Source organism: Cyprinus carpio, chromosome A25 (genome assembly GCF_018340385.1).
Source record: "Cyprinus carpio isolate SPL01 chromosome A25, ASM1834038v1, whole genome shotgun sequence".
NCBI classification, from domain to species: domain Eukaryota; kingdom Metazoa; phylum Chordata; class Actinopteri; order Cypriniformes; family Cyprinidae; genus Cyprinus; species Cyprinus carpio.
In genome coordinates, this window is record NC_056596.1 from 11,594,993 (window position 1) to 11,609,068 (window position 14,076).

The 14,076-nt window shown below is 39.4% G+C and overlaps 2 protein-coding genes across 15 annotated transcripts in view; both read right to left on the minus strand.

Annotated features, from left to right (window-relative positions):
* Window positions 1-1,148: 1,148 nt before the first annotated feature.
* Window positions 1,149-5,135, minus strand: LOC109051003 (fez family zinc finger protein 1). Its single transcript, XM_019068530.2, has 4 exons — window positions 3,990-5,135; window positions 3,779-3,913; window positions 2,591-2,723; window positions 1,149-2,416 (listed from the first exon to the last, which is right to left on the minus strand). The coding sequence occupies exons 1-4, from the start codon at window positions 4,752-4,754 to the stop codon at window positions 2,157-2,159; spliced, it is 1,293 nt and encodes a 430-aa protein (XP_018924075.2). The 5' UTR covers window positions 4,755-5,135; the 3' UTR covers window positions 1,149-2,156.
* Window positions 5,136-7,891: 2,756 nt separating this feature from the next.
* The window catches only part of LOC109113744 (calcium-dependent secretion activator 2-like), a 133,428-nt gene continuing 127,243 nt past the window's right edge, over window positions 7,892-14,076 (minus strand). For all 14 annotated transcript variants that reach the window (XM_042715520.1, XM_042715517.1, XM_042715524.1 and 11 more), the window contains 3 exons: window positions 11,350-11,457; window positions 9,004-9,108; window positions 7,892-8,746 (listed from right to left, as the gene is read on the minus strand). In XM_042715520.1, coding sequence (XP_042571454.1) covers window positions 8,576-8,746; window positions 9,004-9,108; window positions 11,350-11,457 — 384 coding nt within the window. In that variant the 3' untranslated portion in view covers window positions 7,892-8,575. The remainder of the gene's footprint in view (window positions 8,747-9,003; window positions 9,109-11,349; window positions 11,458-14,076) is intronic.

A 14,076-nucleotide genomic window follows, 5' to 3' on the forward strand; every position in this document is an offset into this window, starting at 1 on the left:
AGTTTCCTAGCACCTATAACGTGGCACCAGCAGAATAATCACATGAACGTGGTGTGAAGTGCACAAGCGGTTTATATATAAACTGTCGCAGCAGCTCTTATGTCGCGTAAACGTGAATGGCGGAAGAACAACGCCACGGGATTGACCTGTTTCGAGACTTCAGGCAAATAATGTGGCGCTAACTAAACCTATCCATGCGGTATAGATAACAGCACACACATTTGTTTGTGCCTGGAATGCGTCTCCGCTTCGGTGAAGTAATCTGAGCCCTGGATTAGCTCCCACCAATCCCGACAGAGAACGCGGATCTGCCTCCTCGCGTGCCCTTGACGTCGCGTCGCAGCTTGATGACCGAGTAGCGCGAGGAAACACAGACCCCTCCTCTTTCTTTCTTTCTTTCTTTCTTTCTTTCTTTCTTTCGCAGCTGCTATAAAAACTGTGGTTGCAAGGAGACATGAGCTAAAATATGCGCTTTCAGTTTTGATTGTTTCTTCTTTCTTCAACTTCATTAAAGATACCGCGCGATGTTAACTAGATTTAAAGTTCCTGAAGCAAATAAAACGCGTCTCAGTGCTCCTGGATGAAAAACACTGTTCAAGCCAGACTAACGTTGTTTTAAACTTGCCTATCAAACTGGTCTGGCTTGCTGGTTTTGTCCTTTGCTCGGTGTAAACACTATTTTTACAGTCGTTTTGAACGCTCGTGAGAACGATAATCAACACGACACTGAGTAGGACATAGAAATAGATTAGGACAGAAAGACTAATCAATATTCACTACACAAGGCATTTTTAAATCATTATTTTTGGGATGGGGGTTGTCTTACCTATAAAAACCATAATAATACTAATAATAATAGAGACGGAAGTTTTACAAAAATGTACAAAAGGTTTGAAATTAATTTGAACGTGTTATTTTTTTGCAGAAAATTGGATAAGAAGAATAACAGAGATGAGTTTCATTACCGTCGCTCACATCAGACATAATAGGGATATTTGAGCATTTCGATAATATAATATTGGGAGCTGTTCAGTCTTGTGGTGCTGAAGTAGTTTATGGCCCCACCCCATTCCCGTGCCTCGAGATCTATTTATTAAAAGATTTAAACCCAATCATTGGCATCTATACTGCAATAAATCCTCACTAACACAAGCTCTTTTTTTAAACATTAATACATGAAATATTAAATAATTGCACAAAGATTTAAATCTTTTTTTAAATCTGAACAGTTGCCCCTGAGCTTTGGCATGGTTTTGTCAGAATAGTCTCAGCACCTGTTTAGTAGACTACCATTATTATTGAAATTGCATCTTTCACATACAGTAAATTTAAATTTACCGGTTGTATACTATATATTTTAGAGAATATTTCCCTTTTTAGTTTGGTCCACTAGAGGGGGCGTTTTCTCTTCCTAATGTGCGCAGTCTCTACACAGACTGCTGCAATTCAGATAGTGCCAGTAAAGCGTACCAGAATTATGATACTGATTATGGCATTTTTTTATTTAGTTAAACTGAAATATGGGATCTCCGTGATTGCATAGACCTTAATGGATATTGCTTGACAAGAAAGGACGCTGGAACTCTTCCATTGCATATTAAACGATCTTTCAGAAATTATATATTATTTCCAAGCCTTCTTTAGGCTATAACACGCGTCTTACATGCGTATTCATAGAGAAAATTATATATAGCACAAGATATGTTTTATTTATTTTGATTTCCCCCTTATCATACGCTTTATAATCTTTTTGACAGATCAGATGCCATTGGAAATTTACAACAAACCTTGCATATATATTCACATTGATTTAACAAAACGTTTACAGTTGGCAAACAGTATAGCTAATACAAAGAACCGTATAAATAATAAACATATAAAATGGGGTTTAAAATACACAGCGCTCACGAGAATTAATGTTCCATATACGGGTTTCGATTACTCTCTTTAAGTTAATGACAACAGTACAGTTTCAAATAAATAAGACTGTCGTTACCCTGAGAGTAAAAAGAATCATGTAATAATCTACCATTCACAGACGAGCTTCAACAAAGATGACGGGCGCTCAAAATGATACAAATAATAATAAAAATACATCTTTAAAAAATAAAAATAAAACGTTGCATGCGCGATTAGATTTTCTTTTTTCTCGGAGTTCACTGCGCCTCCAGACCCGCGGTGGGTGTCGACGGAGAGCGGGGTCCTGGGGAAATGTCGTGCAGTTTCCTAATGTGTTTCTTAAGATCAAAGTTCCTGCAGAAACCCTTGCCGCATGTCGGACAGGTGAAAGGCTTCTTGTCGTTGTGCGTGTGCATGTGAAACGTGAGGTTGTACACCTGGTGGAAGGCTTTGTTGCAGATATTGCACTTGAACTGTTTTTCTCCGCTGTGGGTCAGTTTGTGGTTCTTGTAGTTTCCTGAAAACAAAACACTAAATGTGAGAATCCAATCCCAAAAAAAAAAAAAAAAAAAACATGCCATAAAACAATACATATTAGGCCTATCTATCGTTCTGTGTATCTAAATAGCAGGTTTTATAAATTAGCCTACACGATAAATAGAAAAAAGTAAATGTCCTTTAGAACAGCTACCTTTCTGATGGAATCCTTTCCCGCAGAATTCACAGATGAAGGGTTTGTATCCCGCGTGAATTCGTGTGTGAGTGTTGAGAGTTGAACTTCGGTTGAAAGCTTTGCCACATTGGTTGCATTTGTGCGGTTTTTCCTGCAAACAAATGGAGAAGAAACGTTATCACACACACAATAAAGCTAAAGAATGACCGAAAAATATTTTACCTTTACGAGATATGAATATGATATTATGATTAACTGGTTCAATGATAAACGGAAATGAATCCGAAATGAGATTTCATCATTATCATTATTATTTTTATTGTCGTCGATAATTATTTTTATTATTATTCTTAATAATACTACTACTAATAATAGGCTAATTATTATTATTAATATAGATAGCTATACTTTCCGTTATTATAAGCCTATCATTATTTTGACATTTACCGATTTTTTTTTAACTAAAACCATTATCTCATTAAAAATAAAATAAAAAATGTCTTAAGAAATAAATCTTCTAATAGAGAGAGACAAAATATAAAATAGTTACCTCCTTTTTTCTCTTGAAAATTGCATAGAGATTTACAAATTCTGAATTAGGCTATAATTGTCTTTTTATTAAACAAACAAACAAACAAAATATTACATATAGGACTATTTAGCCTACCCATACAACAGAGATTGCAAATTAGTAGTACACTGATTTTTCAAAGATGTAAATAAAACAGCTATAGAGTAGGCTGTTTTACAAAAAAAAAAAAAAAAAAAAAAAAAAATGCCATTTAATTTTTTTCTACGAATTTTCTCATTTAGGCAAGGCAAGGTAAGTTTATTTATATAGCACATTTCGTACACAATGGTAATTCAAAGTGCTTTACATAAAAGAAAGTAAAATAATCAAGAAGAAAAATAACAACAAAAATAAAACAAGCAATTTTAAAACTTTGGAAATGATTTTAAAATTGACTTATTTTAAATTTATTTAAAACAGTTAGAAATAGAAAATGATTTTACATAAAATTATATATATATTATATATAATATAATATTATATTGAGTTCAAAGCTTCTTTGTAGGATAATGGTGAATGAAAATTGTTTCTACACCTACAGCTTTTTCCGTGTATGTTAATAAACTGATTTGAGATACACTGGCAGCACTAATATGATTTAAATAGTAGGTTGTAAAAATCATGCGCATGATTACCTGAGTGTGGATGATTTTATGGCGACACAGAGTGCTCGCTTGTCTGAATCCTTTGCCGCACACTTTGCAGACAAACGGTCTGGCGCCCGTGTGAACCGGCATGTGGCGCGTTAAATTATAGTGCGCGTTGAACACCTGAAAATTGCAAATTGTGTTAAAAAGAGAGGATGCAATCTGTGCTAAAACAGAAGCTCGATCTCGCTTGTCTCACCTTGCCACAAACTTCACAGGTGAACACCTTTGGTTTGGTTTGAGGAGAGCCGCTGTTTAATTTGGCCACGGAGTTCTTGAACAACTTCTCCGACAAGATGTGCGCGCTCTCCTTCATGTAATGGTGCAGGTGAGAGTGAGAAAGCTCCTTAAAAGACACGCCGGGAGGGGGACACCTGTCCGCAGCGGTGCCCGGTTTGCTCTTCTCCGAGGAGAACAGGCTCTTCTGGCGCGCGTGCAGCGGCGTGTTGAGGAGATAAGACGCCATGGGGTGCAGGTTCACCAGACCCGCGTGAGGCGGACACGCGCTTTCCCCGCAGTTCAGGTAACAGACGGCGGCGCCCATGGCGTGGAAAGACGACTGGTTGACCACGCGCGGCCGGAAGAGTTTGTACTGTCCGATGGCCGGGGTCGCGTCTTGCTGCTCGTTCTTGTAATTCAAGCCGATGCTCAGCAGCTCGTTCGCGTTGTAGGAAACAGCGTCAGGGTGGTCTAATCCATTGACGTGAAGTTTATGAGGCGGCTCGCAGGCGAGCGGCATGAGGGGGATCATGCAGTGCAGCGGCGCGGGAGACTGCTTGGGCTCCGCTTTCCCCACGGGAGCGTGGAACAAGCTCGGGAACGGTATCGACTTTGGTTCGGGCGTCCTGGCCATAATCCTTTCGATCGAAAAAGCGAGAGGTTTGGAGCTCCCGATCATGCTTCCTCCCGTTGAAGCCGAAGGGGCGCCGAATATTCCCGCTGAGTGGTACAGCGCGCTGTCCATGACTCGAGCGCAGCACCTGTACCCGTGTCCTCCTTTTGTAGATAAGTTTGATTCCTCTCAGTGACCCGCAAGAAAAGACATCATCACGCGCAAAGGCCCCCCTGGCTGCTCCGCTGCTTGTCAATTGCGGACAATCAGCACTTATGTCCGCCCCGGATTGCTCAATAAAGAGTGTTTTGTCAATAGCGCAACTCAGGGCTCACCACGCGCGCACGTCAAAGACACGCAAAGCATCCCAGATGCTCGATTTAGTTATATCAATCACTACAGCGGCTTTCTCTCTCTCTTTCTCTCCCTGCACTTGTCCTACACACTGCTGTGGGTGACTAACTCAAGAAGGTGCTCTTTATTAGAACTGTAAAGCGCTGGGCGAATCTCCGGTCCCTTCGCGCCGCGCTGTGACATCATTACCTCGCACAAGATGACAGGCGCGCGCATGCATCATGTTTGTCAACATCTGACATCTGAAAACTCCTGAACTAGCCTACATGATTTGAAACCGCATTTACGGTTTTTAGTTTTATTTTGTATATATATATGTGTGTGTGTGTATATATATATATATATATATATATATATATATATATATATATATATATATATATATATATATACATATACATATATTTTGGACTGGAAGGCGATATTATAATAACATACTATTTTTTAGGACTGTTTATTGTTTGTTTGTTGTTTTATTTTTTTATTCTGAATTAAAGCGAACGCAAATTAAGACTGAATAACACTGAATGGACACGATATTTGGATTTAGCGATTTTGTTTCCACTTCAGTGTTTTTTGGATGTAAAAATCTCATATTTATCAGATGCAAATTAATTTACAAATCTACAACGTTTCCCTAAACTGTTGTTAGAAACCATAAAACTGATTTGTAATACTAGCAGAAAAAAGCATGACCATTTTCTGCAATTATGTTGTGGTAATCAAATTTACTTGTTAAACAATATTTCAGTGTAAAACAGTAAATAGAAAATATATAGGATAGCATATTTTAGATAAGACAGTAATAATGAATAATAATAGGCTAATATTAAAAATCGAAACAAATACATATAATAGCCTAACACTAAAAACACAACAGTAGAAGTAAACTTAAAACAGTAGTCTATATGTTTTAAATTCACAGGCGAGTGTATATTGTCCTGTTCATTTCTATTTTTATATGTCACCTCAGGGGGCTGTTGGTCATGTATGATCGTAATTTTACCCCTGTAGTTCATTTTTAATTGGTTAAACTGTTGGTTCCAGCTCACCCCGTGTTACAACACTTCCCAGTCTCCTCAGTGTTTAAGCGCTCGATTCCAGCAGCACCTGTTATCTGATTTAGCCTACAGTGAATTCACAGATTGTTCCCCTATTATGTGTACATATGATTTAATGTAATTTATAAGAAATAATTATTTGTTATGCTTTCGCGTCTCATTAGTGAAACTTCACGCGACCATGCCATCGCGCGCCACCTCACGCACGCACAGAAAAAAAAGGATTATGAAAAGCTATATTTCGCGTCAGACGACCTTCGTTTCCAAACGCAAACTCGTGAGGACATTCATCTGGGATTTGTGCGCCAAACGAGAGGTATTAACAGCTAAACGCCTCCAAGGAGCTGAGATCATGCCATGAGAGAGAGTGAGAGAGGCGCGCGCGTTACAGTCAGTCCGCGAGCACAAGCAGAGATGAGAAGTGGAAACTCGCGGTGAAATCATTTGACGCGAAGACATTTTTCGTGAAGGATTATTCGGTTTAAAAGGTAAATTATAAATGGAAAATGAGTGCGTCGATGACAAATCGTGGCTTTAAAATATTTTTATGTTTATTCTCAAATATAGGCTACATAATATCGTTTTTATACAATGGTTATTTACGCTCGGCGGTAAGATAAATGCGCGAGAATGTTTGTGTTTTCAGGGCGACTTTAGAACATCGCTAATTTTGACTGCTGTTCAATTGGAAGCAGATGGGTGTCAAATAACCTGCAATTTGGAGCTTTTTCACATAATAAGCAGGCGCCTCGCTGTTGTCATATGCTGCTCCTCAGATTTCTTCAGCTGGGCGAAGGCAAAGCGAGAAAAGAAGTCCTCTGTAATCATATCACGGCACAAATGCATCTTAATGTTTGTTTCGTTTTGCTTAACGTTTGTATTTCGAGAATGTCATGTTTTTTTCGGCCCCCGTATATTAAATACAAAAATACGTTCAATCAAGCATTGATCTGAATATATCGGCTAGCTATATGTCTCGACAAACTCGGTTTAGCTCATTTTGAGAGAGTTTGATTTTTATTGACAGTCAAATTATTAGTTATTTGATATGACTTAGTAATAATAATGATGATATGCATTTAATTTCCAGTGTCTTTTTTTCCGCTGCATTTAGTGTAAAGTTAATTTCAGTAAGAAATACAATGGATGACAGAAATTACCGATTTCTGACAATGAAGCCTTGACATTTTTAACCTCATATTTGGAACATAATAATAATAATAAAAGCATTTATTTTATCTTACGTTATTCCACGTTTTATTTAGCAAAACTAGAATTTACAAATTATTTTAATTCGTGACCCAAGTCTTATTTAGTGTAGACGTCTAGAATTAATTGAGTTAACGCTATTGTAGTAATAGAATCCTGAATATAATTCCATTTCTTTCTTTTTAATTTGTTTGTTTAATATAATGCACAATACAGATAAAGGCCATTTAAGGTGATGCTGAAAAGAACATATAGAAAACTGCACACTAAATGGGTTTGATACCGAGACCAGTAATTGGCATAAATTTTAATAGCGGCTGAAACGATATCTAAATAAAATAAAAATGTTGAATATGTAAGGAGATCACATTCAAGCATTAATCAGTTTTAACAATGCTGCTTTTTATTTGGTGAATAAACAAACTAAAATTGCATTTAAAGTTTTTTTTTTCCTGTGCACTTATTAATTACAGACTAATCTAGAATATATTTTAAAACGTATAAAAATGTAAATATAAAAAGATAGCCTACACATCATTTTTTAATGTCCTTTAAAAAGCTTGATGTTGTTTAAACACATTATTAACATTTTCATATATAGCCTTCACAATATAATTTCATGCAAAACAAAAAAGACCAGAGAAGTGACATTAAAAACACTTTAATTGTAACACTTAAGACACCTGGGCAATCTCAGGTGCACACAGACAATAGAAATATACAGCTCTTGTTAAAATCCAGTGATATTTTCTTTCATCTGAAACATATAGTTGGACATTGACAGCATACTATAGCCTACATGACACACTCGATGGTTATTTCTACAGAATCTGAATGTGTATTCATAGCTATTGAGTGGAACAGTGTCACGACTTTACTACAGTTAACAACTAGCATTTCATCCACCATATTTGGAGCTTTGGCCTGAGGATCTTAAGCTGATGCAAGAAAAAAAAAACAGCATATAAGCAGACGCTACTTCCCTCATGCTCTGTATTTCTAGTTTTCACTGCGTTACACAGTGTCCACGATACACTTACAAATCATCGGCTGGTTCTTTGTGGGGAAATATGTGCCTACAAGTGCTTCCCGCTATTCGAGCTTGCCTTGTGTTGAGCCACCGTATCACTGCACATCACATACAGAACGAAAGAGACACTTTAGCTGTCTGTAAGTGGCCAATGAAAGTTTTATACAAGCATGGTGACATCGGCTTAGACAAGAGGGCAGTGCAGCACTGGCTAGGGAGCATGAAGCGTGAGCTCCAATCAGGAGAGCTGGAATCCGACCTCTTTGTATCAAGTTTATGACTGTCCAGTAGCTGGGATGTTAACCCTCCTCTTCATCGCTGTCCCTCATGGTAATGCCCTGCAGACCGTCTGCGGCCGACACAGCCGCCGTGGCTTCCTCGATAGTGAGCCGGTTGTAAACTGTCTCGTAGCTCTTGTTGTTCAATATGCTGTCCAACACGCCCTGCAGCCTGAAGTCACGGTACGACTTCTGTACACAAAAATAAAGAGCGAAAACAAGCATGGAGAACAATGAAGTAGTTTAAGGACACAAAGATTTTACTTTTTGACTTTTCATACATCAGGATTCGCCTGAAATGGTACTTGTGTACTAATTAATCTCTTATTCTCATGGTAATGGAATTCGTTGTGCAGCCAAGCTGAACTTGACACTCTTGTCACGGTCAATTAGCATCAACAGAGTTTCGAACAAAAACTTCTTCATGCTGTATTCTTTTTTTTTTTTACCTTGACAATCTTGATGAGAGTTTTGAGTTGGTAAACATGCAGCTGCTGGTCGAGTCTGTCCGTCAGCCAGGCGCACACCGCCTTCATCAAAGAGTTGTACCATTGCTGTGCATGTGAGAAAGAGAGAGATAAACCTTGAAGGGCATATAAATGTGATGCAAAAAATCCTCAGTACTTTAAGCAAATAAAAGGATGTGAGCTACATGGGGCGTGAAAGGAAAAGCTGCCTTTGGTTAATGTCAAAAGTTCCTTTATGTGTGTTTTTCTTGTTCGATTGTGCCTTGAAAATTTCACATCCGTGCTCTGAATTTTGCAGTCCTCAAAAATAATTTATTTTACACCTCAAACTACATATAAAAACCCCTTTTTTTTTAAAAGCAAAGAACATGCAAGAAATTGTCAATTACCTATTCAGCGTATTAAATATTCATTACTTAATTTGTCATTACTGAACTTACAAGAAGTATCTTCTCGTGCCCCAAGTATCATCTGAGGTCGCGTTTGCACATACATGTAATAACAAACTTAAAGATACCGAACCTACTAATTACAGGGCAAACTCTTGAATCTGCGTATAAAGGGGTCACCTTGCACTCCAAACACCTTTAGATCACATATTACTTCACACGGGGACACCTTATATAATTACCGGTCCTTTCTATGAAAAAAGCCGGTTCTTTAATCAGCAGCGTTCAGACTGTGAATCAGTTTTGCGCGAGAACCTCTGACACCAGCTTGTGTTTGCGTTCAGCCTGGTAATTTCATTTCAGAAATCATTAGCTTATGTCGTCAAAAGCTTAAAAAAAGACTGAGATTTGATTGTGCATGTGCTTACAATATGATTTCATGCACACGCACAAGCAAGACCGCATCGTATAAGACCACAGCATCATGTTTACTGGCGAAATACATCACTTAGACCCATTTTCATTGAGCTTCCCATGTAATTTAAAGGCTTTACTTTAACACTTCCAAATTTGTGACGGGAGCGTAAATGAATCCAAAAAGCACGCAAATTATCAGCAAAGTCCGCTCCTGCCGTTAACAAATAGCGGGCAAAACGGAAAGATGAGACGCCACTTAATTGAAGCACTTAGGCTGGTTGGGAAACAGATGACTGTGCTCTAATTGTTGGAGGTGAAAGAATGGCAAGGCATTTCTTCATATCAGACGAATCGCTGTCGGTAATCACACGCTTAAGTGTCCACTTGTCTGGTTCATTAGGGAGGCAGGGGAGGGCAGCCTCCACACCTGTGACCAGGCTGAGGGCCGCGGCCCCTCACCGTGCAAACCTCATCGCTCTGCTAATCACAGTGATTTAGCACCCTGGATAAACAGACCGCAGCCTGCAAGGGCATGTGGCGACTGATTTTCTTATTTCCTTGAGTGCCTTCGCAACACAACACCGAATGGTACAGCGGCTCGCCCTTAAGAAGAAACACTCAAATATATTCACGTCCAAACCTTTAGTTGTCCAGAGATACAAGTTAGATTAAATGTTTTGAAACAGATGGATTCTTAAGACTTGAGATGCACCACACACACAAGCTCTTTGATGAGGAAGTTTCTGCAGTGATACAAGGCGGCCCTTCTCTCGGCTCGCTCTTGGGGCATGACTGTGTGCATGTGACACACATTAGGGGCTGCTGGTGTGCAGGGCACCTCTATCCTACCTGCCTGTCTCCATCGGCAGCCTCAGCAAAGGTCTAATAAATCAAGAGAAGACATCAAACACTCCTTCTCTCCAATCTGGCTCAGAATAGAACATTTTCGAAGGCAATCTGCTCAGGATTTATAGGGGCGGGAGGGTTGTGTGTACAACCTCTCGAGTGTTTGCGCCGTTATATAGATCTGCTGTCTCTGAAAGCGGATTGGAAGTATGAGCAGTGTGTTCTAAACAAAATTAAGGAGCGAGACGTATGAATTTGCGCCTTCTACCTCTCTCTCAACGTTGTTTGAGAGTAAACAGGTCAACAGGAGCCCCGAGTGAGTGCTTAGGCACTAGAAGTGGTCACAGTTGGCTGATGAGTGCCTTTGGTGAGGCCTTATTGCCTCTTCCCACAAAAACTTTCCCCACCCCTTCTCGCCTCCATTGGCCTTGGTTTTACAATACCCACAGCTGAGGAAATGTGGTGGGAACGCAGTTGGAAAAGAACCGAGACCCATTAAAAATGGAATAGAATGCAATGTTGGAATGTTCATTTATGACTTGCTTGAAGTAATTCTGCTGGCTTTGCATTGATCTTTAGACTTAATATGAAACATTTCTGTATCTACGGTGTTTGAAAGCAGTTGTGCGAAACTGAATCTCATTTAAAGTGTGTTCATTGACTTGTAGGAACTTACGTCAAAGATTTTTTCAGTGTACATCTCGTCGTTCACACGGTCTCGCAGAATATCCTGATTCTGTCGTACAAAGGTGATGTAGGTATCTGCTAGATCCATACCGGGTTTCTGTTGAGAGTGATGGATTCAAAGTTAGCATGGATTTATTCATCCTGTGTCTTCATTTGTTTTTTGTTTTTTGATGCAAAGCAAATTTGGCCAGAAAACATTCATTCAAACTTTATCTTCATAAAGGTGGACTTAGTGAAACATTTCGAACCTAAAGAAATGTACAATATTTTTGACAAAACATCAGTCAGATCAGTGGCTGAGTAAAAGCTATTTTATTCTACATAGGAACGGGTCCCCTCATGGCGGCACTTTGAGATCACATGACTGGGTTATTCTAATAATTTATTTCTTGTTGTACCAAAAACTGCAGTATATGCTTATAATGTTGATGCTACTATAAATATCGTTATTTTTATTCTTCTTGGTATAAATGGGCCTTTATTGTATATTCTTTTGTGAATTGAAGAAGAGATGCATTTAAAAATATATGATGACTATTATTATTTATAAATAAGAGCTGGTATTTCTGCAGTGACATTGTTAAATAAAATCCTTTGCCTTTATATGATGCTGCTTTCACGACACTCATGTCAGTATGACGTTAAATTGGCAAGTTGTACCAGACAGCGAAATAAACAAAAATGACTTAGTGCACCTTTAATTGAAGTATTTTCTTTGCATGCTAAGGTGAGCAAATCCATTACCAAGTTAAAACAGAAATACCAACACAATGACAGCCACCACCATCATCTCTGCCTGCTGAAGGATGATAGAGAAAACGCTTTAAAAACTAAAAATACTTGTAAACTTTTTAAATATATATATACTTATACCCCATTAAAAGCAATCCTTTTACCTGTGGAAAAATATTTCTATTCACAGTGCGGCTGTTAAAACATGGGGGGGGGGGGTCCTAATGGTGCTGTAATTGCTGTGACATGTTTCCCTCCCATGACTCAAGGGCTGATATAGCTTGAGGGCTTGAATGCTGGTAAACCCCCTTTTTATTAGAGAGCAAAGAGACACCTAAACATCAACCTCCTGTTCTTGTCAGGGCTCTCTTCCTGTGAGTTTGTGTGTTGGTCAGATGACAAAATGAAGGTCCAATAATGTGACAGTACCAGTGTGCTGAAGCTACTTTGAAACTGTGGCTTCCCAATCTGCAAGCTAAGGTTTAAAAACCTTACCAAAAATCTTACTGATCCCAAACTTGATTGGCAATGTATATGTTATTTGATATATAATTTTTTTTTTTTATCTCTCACTAGAAAAAACAACAACATAAGGATAATCATTGAATTGAACAGACTCAATGCTAATAAAACCAAAAACACTTTAACAATTAAGCAGTCAAACACACCAATGATTTAACTAAAAATTTCAGACAAAAAAAAGCCAAATGCAGTGAATGGACTTCTGTACAAGGACTCAACAAGGGATCCAATCTTGTATTGAACTAATTCACATGCAACTTGATGTAAAAACAAGCTTGTTCCTGGAAAAGCGGCAAACTGTCATTCTACTGAAACAATTTAGGCCATGTAGTAATGTCCTTAATTGTAGGAAGTTAGCAACTCCCCAATACTGGATAGCAACACGTTTAAACCTTTCATTCAGCACTCATTGGACTGTACATTATAACCTCCTGACTGCATCCACAGTCGGCTGATATCCAGACAAACAGCAGTTGATCAACCACAACCGGGATCTCAAGAGGACTTCATGTCATGAAGAGCAAGAGGGCTTCAGAGGTCTTCACAGACACATATTATATTATCATGAAGGGCAGAAACCTGCCACTTCCTGTGCAGAACCAAGCATATAATCGCTGATGTATCATGGCAGTCACCTGCAACCCCATAAAAGGCACTTGGGTGGAAACAAGACAGGGTCTTTTTAACCCAATGCCCTTCCTTCCATGTCTCTGACAGGATGACAAAGTCTGTGATGGACCGATAAGCAGACGAAAACACGATCTTCTCACACAAAATCCAACCGGAGGACCGAGGGACAGGCCCGATCCGTCAGGCCAGACAATGCCATGATGGTTGGGTGTGGGCCGAGCGTGAATGAATAAATGGAGAGGTGTGGGACGGTGCGATTAAGGCCAGGTTAATGACTGGTTAAGCTGAGTGGATAAATGGTGTGGATGGGAAACAGAGGAGAAAGGGAAGGGGAGACAAAATGTGCAGTAATTACACAGAGCTGCTAGCCTGGCTTCCTGCCACTGCCTCATTCACTGTCCAGGTGCAGGTGTGTGGGAGCGTGTGTGTGCGGTACCAAAGTAGAGAGTGTGTGAAGTGCGTTTGTGCAAGTTTTGAGTAAATACTTTGTTGTGGTAGCGCTAATGCGAGCGCAGATTCGAGCCGTGGGTGTGAATGTGTGAACGAGTGTGTTAACAGAGCGCTATCAGGAGGGCGTCTCGCCAGAAAGCCCCGGCGCTTGAATGGCAGCCTTCACAAAGGAGCAGAGGAGCTTAACCTTTCGTGACAAGAGCCCAGAAATGTTCAGTGCCAAAGGCCAGACCACAGCCAGGTTCTTCCCTCCCTCTCCAGCTTCAGCAGGAGCTGTGAAAGAGGCTTTCTTGGAGCAGCGTTCCTTCTGCACAAAAGCGCAAGGTGGAGGTTACATTATAATTTGAGGGGGAGATGGGGTGTTCGCTCGCCACACACCTCG

Coding starts and splice junctions, on each gene's coding strand:
- LOC109051003 (XM_019068530.2), bottom strand. CDS start 4,754: ATGGACAGCGCGCTGTACCACTCAGCGGGAATATTCGGCGCCCCTTCG. Junction 2,724..3,778: donor ATAAAATCATCCACACTCAG/GTAATCATGCGC, acceptor ATTTGTTTGCAG/GAAAAACCGCACAAATGCAA. Junction 2,417..2,590: donor GAAAGGATTCCATCAGAAAG/GTAGCTGTTCTA, acceptor TTTTGTTTTCAG/GAAACTACAAGAACCACAAA.